The sequence below is a fragment of the Harpia harpyja genome, chromosome 2 (genome assembly GCF_026419915.1).
Source record: "Harpia harpyja isolate bHarHar1 chromosome 2, bHarHar1 primary haplotype, whole genome shotgun sequence".
In the NCBI taxonomy this organism is placed as follows: domain Eukaryota; kingdom Metazoa; phylum Chordata; class Aves; order Accipitriformes; family Accipitridae; genus Harpia; species Harpia harpyja.
Window position 1 is genome coordinate 36,997,920 of NC_068941.1, and position 16,216 is coordinate 37,014,135.

Sequence of the window (16,216 nt, forward strand, 5' to 3'; positions counted from 1 at the left end):
AGAGTGCCAGCTCCACTGTAATTTGCAGAATAAAAGCAAGACAAAACTAAAGGACTTTTAAGATATAACAGAAATGTTTGGCAAAGCCTCTTCTGTGATGGCTACTTGCAAACTCCATTTAACCTCGGAGAAGGTGCAGCAGGGAGTGTTGTTAAAGAAGAGCATGTCCGCCGCATCCATAACATCCTTCCTGCACACCTCTCTCCCATGGTGGTCCCTCCTATCGCAGTCCCTTCATGGTCATTAGGCAGCCTAGTGGAAATCCCTTTCCCCGTACCCATTTGGAAGCACTCGTTAAGCCTCAGCCCTCACTTAGCACTCCAGGAACGTGTGCGGAGGTAACGGCCTCAGAGAGCTTGGACAAACTGCTGTTCAGTCATGCTTTAGTGCTGATTAATGGCAGAAACAAAATGAAGCACAGAGGGAGACCTGTTGGCTTAGCTTGTCCAGGGTTATAATCTGGCTAATAGCTCTGATGTGGCCAGTTAAATTCGTTCAAGGCCCTGAAGAACATTGCGAAGTATATAAATAGGCCAAGGGGACCCATGAATTCTTTCCTCTGAAATGTTTTCATTTTTTTGAAGTATGTTACAGAGATTATAATCTCTGCCTCTTATCAGCTACCTTTTAAAATATTAATTTTCCTTGCCGAAGATTAGCTTTTAACATCACATTCTTCATCCACCTTTCTTCCTGAGCAGGCCAAGTACAATCTCCCAAAAGCTTCTGTGTGAACAGCAACTGGCAAATAATCTTTTTCTGAGTCATTTCTTCCTGTAAGGCAAAAGAAGGGGAGACACTGCGCACAAATAGGTGGATGTGTATGTTTATTAGAATTGGGTCTGAGCCCTCTGATATTTTAAAATTGGAGGGTGGTTGGCCTGCTAACATGCTACAACTTGGTTTTTCAACATCATCATTTGCAAGTGCTTATTCCTGGGAAGCAAAGGCATGGGAAATTAAAGAACTCAGATATTTCTGGTTTTGTAGGTTTTAGGACAACAACTGCCATGTTTCCAGGAATGAGAAATCAAAGGCTGTAATCTGGAATTACCTGCCAGCATGATACACTGGTGGTTTTTTTCAGCTAAAAGCCATTAGTCAACACAGCTGTGTTTGACGTGCTCTGGTTTTTGATTCTTCTGAAACCCTTAGTATAACTTGGGAAGGCAAACCAGAAGGAGGGCAGCTTTTTTTTTTTCATACAAAAGGCAAAACCCAGCTTTATCGGCCCCTTACAAACTGAGCTAAAATATATTTTCTCAAAAAAAGCAATTTCCTCTAGCCAATACATTTTCAGACTGTCTTTTTTTTCTTGCTTTTTCAGCTTATGACTTTATCTAAAGGGGTTTCAAAAGTGCAGTTCCCCAGGGCCTCTCTTGCCTCTTCTTTCATGCTGTTTAGTCCTTCAGAGGAGAAAATATGATCTCAGTTATACAGAGGGTAGATTAGTGATTTTTTAAACTCCAAAGAATCTTTGTTATTTTGTAGTTCTTTTATTATCAAGAGATCACCAGTGATTTCATCATTCTTTTTAACATACTCTTTCCTCTTACATGTTTGTATCCAGTGTGAAAACACCAGAAATTACAGGTTTTCCTGGCAAATGGATTTTGGTGGGGACAAAAAGCAGGGTTTATCTAGATTTTTAGAAATCTCTAACCTAAGCTTAAAACAAGTTAACACACAACTTCATGCATATTTGCTTTAATCAATCTTCACATTTTGAAGTTTAAAGTAAAATATATAAAATATGATATTTCTCAGATTTGATTTAAAACTCTGAATATGAAGATACAATGGTAGGGAAAAAGTTTGTATACAGTCACTCATTAACCCATATTCACCCTCATACTGAACTTTATCATGGATTAGTGTTCTTATAAAAGCTGTAGCTGTCAACCAAAAACATGGGAGGGAACTATTGCATTCACAAATGTGCCTACAAAAATTGACTCCTGCTCTCAAAATATTTTACCACGGCTTAACCCACTACAGAAGGTGGCTGTGAGACTCTTCTTTAAATGCAGATCATCTTTTTCTGCCTGCCTCTCTCAAAACATACATGACTCAGAGCTACAACTGAAAGCCAAGATTTTCAGTGTCAGGAGTCTACAAAAATAAGTTAATCAATGTCTTGTATTCAAAGTGCTTTAAGCTTTGTACAGTACATCGCCATGTCTTCTGGGGTTATAAGTCCAGCAATCCTATTCCCATATTGCATCCCGACAAATGCATTAATCATCTCTCGTACCTATAAATCCTTTTCAGAGCAAACGCTCTAGGTACTTACATTTTAAAAAGTCATTGAAAACAAGCTACATAGCTGAGAAGTCCTAATCCTCCATGCCAATGCAATGGGCTTGCAGAAACTGGTACCAGGCATGATCATTATCTGGGTGCAAATGCATCCCTTACAGTTAAAAGCAACAATTAAACAAATGTGGTATTACAGCAGAGCATCTCCAATGGGAAGCAAAAAGGAAGTCATACCAGTACCTTTTGAATGCCTGCGGTCGACTCCAAGACGTTGTTCTCTGAGCCATTACTTCTGTTAATCATCCGCCACATTTGGGTATACATGCTGTCCCTCTCAAAAGGATTCATCCCTTTCACTCGGACGTGCTCATAGACTGCGGAGTCCAAGACAGTGCCATAAGGAATATCCGTCTGTCTTGAGAGATCCTGGAGAGACCTTAATTGTTGGTGAAGAAAAGAGACACAGGAGACTTGAAGCCACATTTTCAAGAGGAATGAGCTGCAGGCTAGCAAAGGGCAACATATAGGAAGATGGTTGTCAAGCCAGTTTCTCTTGTTGTTTGTTTTTTTTTTTTCTTTTTTTCTTAAAAGACGAAGTGAGACTGAAAAATTTTTTTTATGATTTAAGACACAAGGAGGAATATGAAGTGAAAGGAAGGGGTGGAAAAAATGAAAATGGATGAAAAAAGAACAACAGAAGGAGCAAGAGGATGCTGTCAAATACTGAGCTCCTTTGAGCAGGGGCAAAGGAGAGAAGGGAGCATTACAGTCCCTCCAGCCATATGCAGCAAGTTCAACAGAAGTTGGGTAACTGCCTATGAGAGTGTGGTGCTACCACACACCCTGCTGCTGGGGAGCAGGAGTGTTAGCACCAGAACTCACCAAATCTAGCCCAAAGCACCTGGGCTGAGTACTTCTATGTGCTACTCGGTTACACAGTGAAGAGCAGCTTTTTGGTGGTATTCCTGCACTGAACTGTGCACCCATCACACAGGTCACATCCCACACTACTTTCAGCAATAGGAAGATTTCTGTTGCAGTTTCATGAACTGTCTTTTCATTACAATTCCTGTTATTTAGTCCAATAAATTTGTTCTACTTTACATATGATCTTATCTTATCCATTCCCTATAAGAAGAAAAATTAACCAGTTTAGAAGTTTCTAAAGCATCCCAAATACAGTTTTTTTCAACCCTGCTTTGGACTTATAAAAGGTATATTAGAATGCTTTAAAGTCTCCTTACCTCTTGGCCTTTATTTTCCTGTCCTATAGAATTGCTCTCCTGTATTTTTGGTTCTTTAATGGCATTCATTAAAGTTTCAAAATAACTACTGCAGTATGTGTACTGCCTAAAACCCATTACAGCTTTCCTGGCACAAATTAACTTTGTATAAACTGCACAAATCTAGTGGATGACACATAAGGACAAATCAAGGGGCTGAATGCTGTCTTAAAGTAGGCAATAGCAATTTGTAAAAGCTCATTGCAGCCACAGAAAATGCAAGCACAAATGTAGGAAACTCATCGAATTTCAAGTTGTGTTTCTGAAACACATAAATATAGAGGCTAGTGAAAATGGCTCTATGGGGTGTGTGTGGGGGAAGGAATTCTTAGGTGTTCCAGGGATGGCACTGAAGAAAACAGTAATCGGATCTCAAAGGATATTGTATGCCGCTGAACACAACAGAAAGTAGGAAAAGAAAAAATCAGTAGAGCTCAACGGCAAGGGTTTAGAGGTTAGTTGAGTCAAAAAGAAATCCTTTGAAATTCAGACATATGGGCTTAGAAAAACATTGAACAAGAGCTAAATTCTAAGCAGATAACATATAGCAAGTACAAGGAAGGGATAAATTTAATTTTGAAGAGTAAATAACTAATGGTATTAAAAATCCCACAATCCTCTCCTCTTTCTCCAACAAGATGGCATTCCTCTTCAAGAACATAAGCAGCAGGGAACCTGCAAAGAATCAGTACACATATGGGATCATCAAAGGTGAGCTGCTAAATGAAGCTTTTCTTGTAACCAAGTATATTGTTCTTCTGCCAGAGAACTGAGACATGCCCTTTTCTAGGAAGAAAAATCTAAGACTCTAGTAGACTAAGGTATCAGGAGAATAAGTACTGTGGCTAATTTGTAATTGAAAAGTAAAAAAAATAATATTATCAAGTCCAGATAAACACCTATAAGTTCTGAAAGCTTAAATATGAAACGGCTGAGCTGTTAGCAAAAATATGAAACCTCATTACAGCCAGTGTGTGAAAGGAAAGCAGTAAATACTTTTAAAAGGCTCTAGTAGTAATCAGGGGAATTACAAAAGTAAACTACTAAGATGTTATACTTAGCTTTAATAAATAAACTGAAATAAGGATTGATACTTTTCTAAAGATCAGTACTGAAGATTAGACATAGCCACCAGATAGGTTTCTCCAGGGAAAGCAATTCAATCATCTATTACACTTTGGAATTACTAAACAAACCCAAGAATTTCAAAAAGGCCTTCATCTCATCAAACAATATAGAGAAGATGGAAGTATGGACAGGCTACAAAGGAGGAGTTTAGAAACTCTTCCTGGCAACTCTGGATAGCATTAGGAAAGCCAATACTCAGCTAGAGTGGGTGCTCTTGAAGGACTTCAAGGGTAACAAGAACAGCATTTGCAGAACTAAAAAGAACGAGGAAAGTGTGGATCTGTTGAGGGGGACAGCAGACACAGCTAAGGCTGAGGTGCTCAATGCCGCCTTTGCCTCACTCTTCCCCAGCAAGTTCTCCAAGGTCTCTGTGACTAAAGGCAGGGTTCAAGGAGGCAATGAACAACAAGCTGTTGGTGGTCAGGTAAATTCCAACCAGACAAGGCAGGGGTTGATTGAGAGCACTAGATCCACAGAAGTGCATGGGACCTGGCAGGCTGCATCAAAGTGTGCTGCGAGCTGGCCAATGTCCTTGCAAGGCTGCTTTCTTTAATTTTTGAAAGGTGAAGGAAATTGGAGGACATCCCTGACCACTGGAGAAAGGAAACATCCAGACTATATTCAAAAAAGATTAAAAAAAGATGATTAATGGAATTAAGGCTGGTCATCCAACATCATGGAGTGAGTGCTCTCAGAGCACATTTCTGAGCACATGAAGGAGCAGCAGCTGACTGGGAGCAGTCAACATAGATTTACCAAAGGTATGTCATGCCTGACCAATCTGGTTGCCTTGTACAGTAAAATGACTTAGTTTGTGGACAAGACTAGAGAAATGGATGTAGTTTGCCTTACTTTGACAAGGCTTTCAATACTCTCTCCCACAATAGTCTTGTATCCAAATTAGGTCATTAGGCCTGGCTGGGTAATAAACCAGCTGGATAAATTCCTGGTTGGATAATCAGGCTCAAAGGGTAGCTCACCTGGAGGCTGGTGAGAGGTACCACAGAGGTCTAACCTGGGACGTGTCTTTACCAATAACCTGGAGCAGATGAGTAAGCACCCTGTTGTCAAGTTTGCATATGACACGACATTGGGGTACCAGCCGATTGCTCAAGGACAGGCTGCTGTGCAGATGGACCTAGAAAGGCTGGAGGAATGGGCTGACAGGAGTGGTATGAAATTCAGCAAGGACAAATGCAAAGCCCCGCACCTGGGGAGGAATAACCTCCTGCAACAACACGGGCTGGGGTGCAGCTCTGCAGAAAGGCACCCTGGTAGACAGCGGTGGGCCTTGGTGAGAATTTCTCTCTGTTTCACCATTAGGCAATGTGTTGTGTAGAAGTAGGTGTACTACTGTTGCACTGACAGCCTGTCTATCTGTCAGAAGCATCACTGGTGAAAGGCACTAGATAAATACAACATACTATATTCACCCATTCTGTGTTACTGCTGCTGCTGCGAATACACTTCTGTATCTCCTGGCAGTGCTGAGAAGTGCAATGAACTGTCGCAGGATGCATATTGTAATGTCCCGTAATTGCTGTGTTATTTGTCATACATATGGCTAGAAAAGCATACAAAAAGTATTTACTGAGTCTCCAATTCCAAGTGACGACACCTAGCAAAATTGCAATCATTACTTTACAAGACTCTGTATAGCCATATAATTTCTAATATAACAAGCAACAAAGCATTTTTTCTGAAATATTATTGCTAACTGGTATACAAATGATATGTGTAGCTGCTGCCACAAAACAGTACGGTTAGAAATGGCGCAAAAGAAAACCACCTCCTCTGTATAGCTTGTGGCTATAAAAGCAACCTTGCTATTTTCAGAAAGGCAAACCAACACAAGACGCAAACTGTTAGTCCACAAGCATACTACCATCAGGTATGGGAAGGGTACTACAAACAGTCTGAGAAGCAAGCAGGAGTGCCAATCACACACAAAGGCATCACCGGCAGGGAAATAACAAGAAGGAGAATTATGTTTATGCCTTCAGGAAGGCATGTTGTAGCTGCCAAGTCTAGCATTAACTACAGTCTGCAGTTCTTTACTGTTTGGTGTGCTATCCTAAAACACAGGATGCCTCTCAGCTGCCCTGCTCTGCATCTTTTCACAGTTGCAGCAGGTGCTGCTCTATGCTGAGAAAATGATGGCAAGAGGACAAGAAGCAAGACAAGTATGAGTGAAACTCTACAGACGCACTAAACGCTGTTGTCAGCAGGAAATCCCAAGTTTTGGTTCGCCTGACCCTATGCTGAGGAGTGAGAAAGAAGTTTTGCAGCCTTTGAGGTATACATGTGCGTATGCTGCTGCATAGGCAAGCTGCAAAAATGGAAAAGACCTATCACATCAGTGGCTTCATCCCCTTACACAAACATGTCAAATGGGATCATAATATATATGACCTCTTTTAGAATCTGTTTTTTATAACCTGCAACTCTGCAGACTACTGGTATGACATTCACAACCTAGCAGTTAAGGTACAGCAAAACAAAGAGAAATGACAGACCTTGACAGAACTAATAAAATCATTAAACTATTGAGGTTCCTTTCCAGAAGAAAGAATTTTTGTAACTACTTTGCCTCCAGCCTAGTCTGTAGGTTACACATTGTTTGATGGACCTTTATTTCTGGATTAAACAACCCATTCTCTGTTCATACCAATACATTTAGCAGAGACATAAATGCCCAGCCTCACTATGTCACCCAGTCTCACCACACAGCTGCCACACCAGATCTCAAAATAAGGAAAAAGTATTTGTCAATCTGATTAATTCCCATGGGGTATCCTTTGATGCCCAAATGCTGATACCATTATCCACACTGAATGGGAATTTAATTTTGCGATAGTTTTACCGATCTCAGTTGAACTACCTGCAAAGCAAAGCGCATATCTAACATGAGTAAGGGAATTATAATCCCACATTTTAAAACATTCATCTCTTTGAATTTCTAATTTTGAAGCAATAAGGTAATGAATGATAAAAATTATTTAAAAATAAAAAAGCAGATATAGTTGAAAAAATTGTTATAAAATAAAATACCTTTAACTGAGCTTGTATATAGAAAAATTCTACTCCTAGGGAAGTGACCATGCAGTCAGGTCACAGTTCAGCTTATTTTTGGTTATCGCTCATGAAGCATTGTGGGGAAAAATGTTATGTGTGGTATTTATGGTAAGTTTTTTTCTCATTACAATTACTGGGAAAATACCAATATTATCCCATACAAATTAACTACAATATAGGGCTATTCTGAGGATGAACTGAGTCATTTGAGGATGAATTATTAACAGACATATGCATTTTTCAGCATTTGTTGATTTTGTTTAGTATTCTGCACCTTAGTCAGGCAGCAGTTGTCAGGTCACTTTCATTTTCTGGTTTAGTACAAATTAATTACTTTGTAATTTAAAAAATTATCTCTGCTTCCAATGCGAAGAAAAAAACCCCCAACGTATTAGGATTTGCATATGTTTCTTTCCCCAAAGTATACTCACTTCTATAAATTCAAATCCTAGACTTAGAATTGGTAACATGTTGTTCATATATGTGAGCCAAAAGTGTTTAAAAAAATACACAGAAAATGTAGAAAAACAAAAGGTCAACTCCATAAAGGAATAACTAAATTCCTTTTTGGGTGATTAAATGCCATTGAGGTCAGAGGCTTGGGCGTCAAAGTATCTTTGTAGATCTGGGTTATAGATCAATTTAGGCTAGCCGTGTTGTTAGACTTGACTGCTACACAGAACTGCTTGCAAGAAGTAGTCACTAAATTTTAGGAGAAAATAACTGATGTCATGGTTTACACTGAAGTCTTTATTTATGACTAATTCAGATAAAGCTTTCCAATGCTGCCTTTTTTCTTTTTTTTTTTTTTTTCCTCGGGACATTAACGATTAATTCACAGGCAGGCTTAGGGAACAGGGCACAGCAAGCCAAGAGATTTGATTGTTGGCAGTGACAGCTGTGTCAGAAACTAGTAATACTGCTTGCTAGCCAGTTTGAAGATCTGGATGAACCATGTTAAAGGAAAGGTTAAAGAACATTCTGGTTTTCAGCATAAGGAAATATCTACTCCAATTACTGCATTCTTGTGCAACCCCCCCTTGCAGAAATCTTGTAGGCAGTTGTATTGAGTTTTTTAAAGCCTTGGGGACATCTTGGCTTCAAGTGAATCATGGTTTAGGAAAAATGTTGTGAAAAGAATGACTAGGCAAAACAAGGATGACAAAAGACATGCTTTACTGCTATGCCTCCATTATTTGGAGGCAGAGGTCTCACCTATCAAATAGGACGTACTACTTATTAACATGGACAACGTAATAGGACCTTCTTGTTTTACAGAAGACACAAGATGCAGACTCTCCCCTGTATAATGCATACAATCTAAAGTCTTAATCAAGCTTCCACACTTTTAGAAGTGGATTAGATTTAAACTTGAAACCACCTAATACTGGCCTTTCAAATGACAAATCCTTTGACTTCCCCTCTGCCCACCCCATTCCCCCAACTTTCCTGCAAAACTTCAGTGCCTGTGAGAAGGTGGCGGCACCCTCCCTTTACCCAGGAAAACAGTGCAGTGCAGTAGTCTGAGTAAAATCAGTCTCTGCCAATGGACTCTAATTCTGTCCTGAAGGAATCATAAAACACAGTAATGGCAATACTGGCTCAGTGATGAAATTCACAGCATCAGCACCTATGAGAAATGGCTCGAGACCTCCAAATTTATTTGGCATTTACCAAGAAAAGCCACTCTTAATTACTATTCATTCATGTTGCATTTGAGACAGTGATGTAAAGATTTAAGGAACATAGAAATTATGCTTTGCTTTGCTGCCACAATGTTTTGGCATTTGAAATGCTGACTGTCTTGATTTAAATGTCATCTGCAGTGTGGGTCAAACGTGAACAAAAGATGCATCTAGGAACTACTTTATGACTTGCGCGCCTCTACTCCTGATATTGCCTGTTGGCAGAAGATGAAAAGCTGAGATCCCAAAGGTATTGAGAGTAGCCATTTGTCTGGAAAAGGAGATTAACGCCCACTCTTACTCTTCTTGTTCCTCTAAGTTCATTTAAAAATTGTAACAATTTGATCCAAATTAATCAGTGAAGCAGAGAACAAATGCCATCAACTTCAAGTGAGGTTATATGGCAAAGATCTACTTTGAGACCCTAGGGAAAGGGAACATCCCACTAGGCCCCCCTAGGGCATTGCCTAAAAAAATTTGTATGCTTTTCTTCTCAAAATAGACTTCTGGGTACCATGAGGCACTGATTAGGAAAAGTGGCCCAACCTTCATGCCAGCTGAGAAAGGAAAGCTGCAAGAGCTCTGAACAGAAACTGGCTACACATCCAAAAGCTGAAATGCAGTAACTACCCAAATGTTTCATGGAAATGAAATGTGCTGTGGGCTGCTTGAATCCTCCTATCTTTCTTAAAAGATATCACAAGGACCGTACCTTCAACAACACACTGTAATATCTGATGCTAGCTGGAAATCTGAAATGAAAACCTATTAACTACTTGTTACATCTGTGCAAACCCACTGACTTCAGTCTCTTTCATTTTACTGACTTCTCTGAAGCTGGCTGGATAGCACTACAAGCAGAATCTGGTTTATTTTCTTTAAATACTTAAACTCATTTCCATTCTGGCCCTCAAAGCTCCCCAAGGTACAATTTGATCTGTTTAAAAAAAAAAAAAAGAGCATCAGCTTTTTTCTTTATTGCTTATTCATGTTTCCCACTTTGCAGTAATTCAGCATGGTAAACAAACAGCCTCTCTCTTATGTGCTGGTTTGAGTTCCAATTTTAGCAGTTTTGTAAACTAAAGTTTTACACTCCCACCATAGTTAGGATAACTTCATTCCCTAACGGATACTTAACACATCTAATTACTCTATTTTTGAGCTGCAAGTGCTGTTGAAAAATGTCTTCGTTCTTTCATTCCAGGAGCTTTCCAGCTGCAACATTTTCTACTGAATAAAACATTTTCAGTGACTTTGCCCATAAATAATACAGCACAAAGACCAATGTAGTCCCAACTGTACATAATAACCTCAGAATTCCACTGAGGGTTTTCTAGTGACATCATAATAAACTGCATGAAAAAGCTGAAGATGTATTAAATTATGGTTTGGATATATTTTATTCTTTTTTACACAGGATAAGAAAACTCAGACATTTGTCACCGCAATTTGAACATTTTTCTGGACTACTTCAAAACTAGAAGGGACATAATTTCAAAGCAGGATGCAGAGGCATATTTCATATTTATGAGGACAAACTGAATCAATGAATATATCATTATTATTTATTTTGCATGTACAAATTCCCATGTTATTTCTTCACGCTCCTTAGTCAAATGTAAAGCTTTTTAAACTTAAAAAATATAAAACCCCCAACCTCCCTCAAAACCTCAAGATCAACGTTGATAAACATTGACGCAGAATATCATTTTACTCCCCGATAAATTGTGAGGGGATTATAATTGGAACTACCGAGTCAAACAGTTGGGTTGTGTCGAAATACCCCTGAAGTATTCCATGATCTCAAAGTCCGTTATTCAGATCTCAAAAGAAAATGATAACTTGATTTAACTGGTAATGCAACTGCATCAGGGGAATGATTTGCTCATGTGATTTTAGTCTGTTTTACATGTGTCTGTCTTAGAGTGTTTAGCCCTCTAATAGATGAAAGTGTTGAGGTTGTTAGCTCAGAAAGGAAGGATAACAACCACAGACACTTCATTTCCAATGGGGAACGAGTAAGGACTGGTAATGCCTGCACAATTTGGGCCACAGGACACCAAATTCCTCCTCTGCCCCAACTCAGGGAGAAAGAGAAAGGGTTTATGAAGTGCAAGAGGATGCTCTTAATGGGAAGAGTCAGGAGATAAACATGCACCTAAAGTGAGGGACTGCTTCTGCTCTTGGGTCTGAGCTTTGGCTCCCAATCGCAAATAAAACTCGGCTGCTATTGCAGATGTTTACTTGTCTATGTGCTGTCAAAGCCTGGATTGGTTTTAGTATGTAGAAAATCTTCACCTAGAGGAAAAGTGCCTTAGTGAGACCGCGGTGATTGGCTGGCATGCAGTGATGCTTGAACCTAACCTATGAATTCACAGGAGGTCAAGGCTCCCCCTGCCCAGTCTACACTAGTGGCTCACTTCAAAGAGATTTGGAAAGCAGCTGAACTAGAGGCAGCAAGACCTTAGGGTGATGATACACAGAAGACAGGGACTTGAATCAACAAGTGGAGTGAGAAAACTGAATTTTTCCTAAGGTCAGCATTGAGCCTGACTTGAAGGTCAGGTTCTTACCTTTCTGGAAGAAGAAATACAGCAGAATGGGCCTCTCTTCTTTAAAGTCACTCTATCATTTTTGCAAAGAAGGATTTATGGGAAGGGCTAACTTTGCCACTCTCACATACTTTCATGGATTAAAAACCTGCTATGGAAAAATGGCCAGCTGCCGCTTGGAGTGCTGGGCTAGCTGATGCTTCGCTGTATTTTCCAGTCTCTGCTTTGACCCAAGAGGAAGAATTTGGGGGTGGGGGAGGTCACTGGAGCAGTGGGAGTGCGGATAAGTCAGCATGCAGCTTGCTGAAGGAGAGGAGACTGGAGAACAAAAGGGCAGTGAGAGAGGGTAGGAGACCTAGAGAGGTTTCTGTGGTATGGAGACATGAGATGATCTGGAAAAAAGGACTGGAAGGTGTGACAGAAAAACAGTTCACCATAAAAAGAACAGGGGAAGACAAGGACATTCATGTTAGGGAGGCATGAAGCAAAAGAACCAATAGACAGAAAAAAGAGAACAATGTGATCTGTTAATGTAGTAAAAGAGCACCTGGGAGCACAAGGAGCACAGGTGACTAGTAAGTAAATTTTTATTGTTTGTTGCCTTGGCGAGAAAAGGTGAATTCAGCTTTGAGCTCCCCATACACTGAAGAAGCATTGGGCTCCTCCTGATCAGAGTGTCAGAGCACAAGTATTGTGGAATGCATTTGAATGGAAAGCATAGCCTGAAGACACACAGCAACAATTTATACTTTCCCATTTCAAATACTGATACACTGGTTATCTCAAACTCAATTGCTTCTTTCAAAATATGTATGTGTGCATACACATGTATATATATGTGCCATGGAAGAGTATCCACCAGATGCCAACAATTCTTATCCTAAAGACAAAGTGCCTTCAGGGAGACTGGCAATCTATGGTATATTGTCATTTTTTTAGCTTCCAAACTACTTCTTAGGAAGATAAAAATTTTTTTCTTTTCTCATATTTAAGTATACATGTATATACTTACTGTTTGGGTATATTTTATATATTTATTATATATATAAGTATATATTTTATATATAAGTATACATGTATATATAAATTTATACATATGAATGTATATATAAATTTATACATATGATCACTCTCCTTTTTCCCTCAATTCATTCATTATCAACTTACTGGATGGAGTTCTCAATGCGTGTGATGGTGAGGAAAGCTGCTAGGTTTGCTGTGTAGGACGAGATGACAATCAAAGCAAAAAGCCACCAAGCTCCCATCATCAGTCGGGTTGCCAGGGTTGTGTATGGAACCTCTCCTCCTGTGGGGAAGAAGGAAAAGCAAGAGTTTTCATTTGGCAGAAGGAAACCCAGATCCTCATTGCTTATGCATTTCTCAGGAGAACTAGGCCCCAAGGTCAACAGGGTAAAGCAGTTTACTAGAGCAAGGTGCTTTAGTAAACTGAGCAGTACTTGGAGCCACACTTTCTATGCAATGAAAAGCACTGAAGGAAGCCCACACTGTCAGCCGTCATTACTGTATTTAATTTCTTTTGCTATTGTGCCTTTAATTGCAATTCATCTGCCAGTCCTGTCCAGTAATGGAAATAGACTTCAAGATCACAGAACAAAACCAGCAAAAGTAAATTCTTACAATGTTCTTTCCTTAGAGATCTTATCTACAAACCTTAATTAAGTTTTTCTTGCATTCTTGAGAACATAAAGTTAAAAAACCCCCATCAAAACACAATTACTTTTCACAGTTCTGTAGGCAGGCAGATGCTCGTGAGAACCATATGTATGTGTACAACTTGCTGCAAGTGAACTCGGACATGCAAAAAAAAAAAAAAAATCATGTGTTGAAGAAGAATGCAAAAATGTTTTGTGTTCCCATAGTTGCTTTCCTTTAAAATCCACCTGCCAAGTAAACAAAATATTAGCAGTGGTTAAACCTACCAGGATGAGCTGCACAGCACTGCTTGTGTGACCAGAGCCCAGTTCAGCAAGCCATGAAAAGCATTAATTTTATTCAAATAGCTGCCCCCAAAACACACTAGTTCAGAGTCTTTGAGAGAGCTCTTTCAGTTAAAAACATACAAATCACAGATTTTTAGATGAAGGAAAATTCATTGTTTTAAAAATACCCATTTTCCCTGCAGTATAAGTTTTGTCACAGCTACAAGTAACTAGAGGGAACAGGTGAATGCAAAAAACATCCACAGTCAACTGCTCAAAACATTCAACTTTTTCCTCTCCCCCTACACTCTGCAATTTGAACAGTTGTCATTATTTTTGAGGTAGCTTTCTCAGATGCAAAATCTTATGATGGTACAATACCTAGGATTTGCAAAAGCAGTTTGTTACAGAGTCAATCATTTGGAAATATTTTGTGCTGGATCTTCACTTACATAAAAATTCCTTCACATTTCCCCAGCAAGTAGGTTTAAAGGGAATATAAATTACAACTGTTCCCATTCCAAGTACAAATAATTTTCAATTATGTGCATGAACTAGATATTTAATCAACGCTTGAATATGAAGAATCACCTTATTGTTTTGTTCAAAGCTTGTCCTAACTATACAAAGCATTGGGAACTCTGCATCACCATACAACAAACAAATTTGAAGCTTTTTTCCTACTTCAGTGATGTGGAGTTGTAACATGTGGAATAATAACTGACTCCATTTATATTTTTGGTATATAAGTATTGAATTCCTTCGCCTTTTAAGAATTCCAGTACTGAAAGACAAAATCTGCATTAGACCTGCGCAGTCAGAAATAAATTTCCTTTTATTTCCAAGATGCCATGTAATTATCTGAAATAAGATTCTGCTGATCAGATTGGGAGATATTATTTCAATATAAGGACTTTAAAAGATGAACATTAACTTCAACATCTGATGATTTGGTTTTCTCTCCCACATAAATTTTAAATGATTTTTAATAGAATATTTCTACTTTACAACAGGTTTTGCAATGTCTTTGGAATACTTCATTTAAAAATGATTTTTAATAAAATGAGAGGAGCAGACAGTGATATCAATTTATCAGGAAAGGCTGTTTGTACTTTTAACTTTCAGGTGCCAATTCCTGGAGATAATCTTCATATTGAATTGAAATGGGCAGAATGATATAGTAGAAGCCAATGATCTCCTGGACATCCTTGCGTTTTCATTTTTCAGCTTAATGAGTAAAACTTTAAGTTCTGACTTTTTTTTTGATTGAAATGAAATGTCAGAAAAGAGAGGACCACTGAAAGTCACACGCCTGCCTTCTGGTTTTCAAGCGAGGATGCTGTGCAACAAGTGACCACAAAAGTCTTCATAGACCTCTCAGCCACAGCATTCCCCTACTGTTCATACAGTGTAGTTTTCCCATACATTGGTAAGGTTGTCCCCACTATTCACTGTTACCTTTTCTTTTTTAACACCCATGTTAACAACAGACTTTAAAAAACTGTGAGTGCTGGTCATCCCAAGTGCTTTTAGTTCACCCATGTGTTTGTGAAGTCTCGTTCCTAACTCACAGTTGTACCTTATATATCAGTAGTCAATAAATGAAGGTGGAGGACAAAGCTTGCATCCAAGTACACATACAATAAACACATATCAAAATAATTCATCACTCCCGTCCCTACTCTAAAATCTTTGCACTGATGCTTCTTAAACCACCATTTCTAAAGCAAGACTGACACCGCAACTGCATAGGTGCATGATTTTTAAGTAGTATGGGCAGGGCAGTCTGCCTCTCTCAGTGAAAGAAAGAAACAAACAAAAATCAAAGATCTTTTACTGCCACAGTATCATTTCTTTGGCAGCTATTAGGAGACCTAATGTGATACAGTCTTGTTCTATCATACTGTTTGTTAAAACACTTCCCGCACCATGACAGCTCACCTTAAGAAACCTCTTTGCTCCCTTCTCCCGATTTTGTTTGTAGGGATAAAACTTTCCAGAGTTTTCTTTCAGTCCAAATTTACATGTTTTCTCAGTGCAGAAGAGTACCAAGTCATTCAGGAGAGCAACAGTCATTGGTTTTCCATTAACATTACCACAAAGAAGAGCTACAGACCTAACAGTCGCAATTGTTGACTGTAAATTAGTATGCAGAAGGGACATGCATATAAACCTCCTTGGGCTCTCCTTCCCAATATCTAGTATGAGTTTCAGGTTCATGGACATCTTTATGGATGACAGCATATTCTAGTTACAAGAGGCTATGCACAGGACACATGGTGCAAGGGAGGAGG

General features: G+C 39.1%; 1 protein-coding gene across 2 annotated transcripts in view; it reads right to left on the reverse strand.

The window, feature by feature from the left end:
• Positions 1-16,216, reverse strand: part of GRID2 (glutamate ionotropic receptor delta type subunit 2) — a 751,024-nt gene that overhangs the window by 97,706 nt on the left and 637,102 nt on the right. For both annotated transcript variants that reach the window (XR_008233407.1, XM_052776367.1), the window contains exons 12-13: positions 13,150-13,288; positions 2,500-2,695 (exon numbers count right to left, since the gene is read on the reverse strand). Coding sequence is in view for 1 of the 2 variants with exons in the window: in XM_052776367.1 (XP_052632327.1) it covers positions 2,500-2,695; positions 13,150-13,288 (335 nt within the window). In the remaining variant the exon portion in view is untranslated. The remainder of the gene's footprint in view (positions 1-2,499; positions 2,696-13,149; positions 13,289-16,216) is intronic.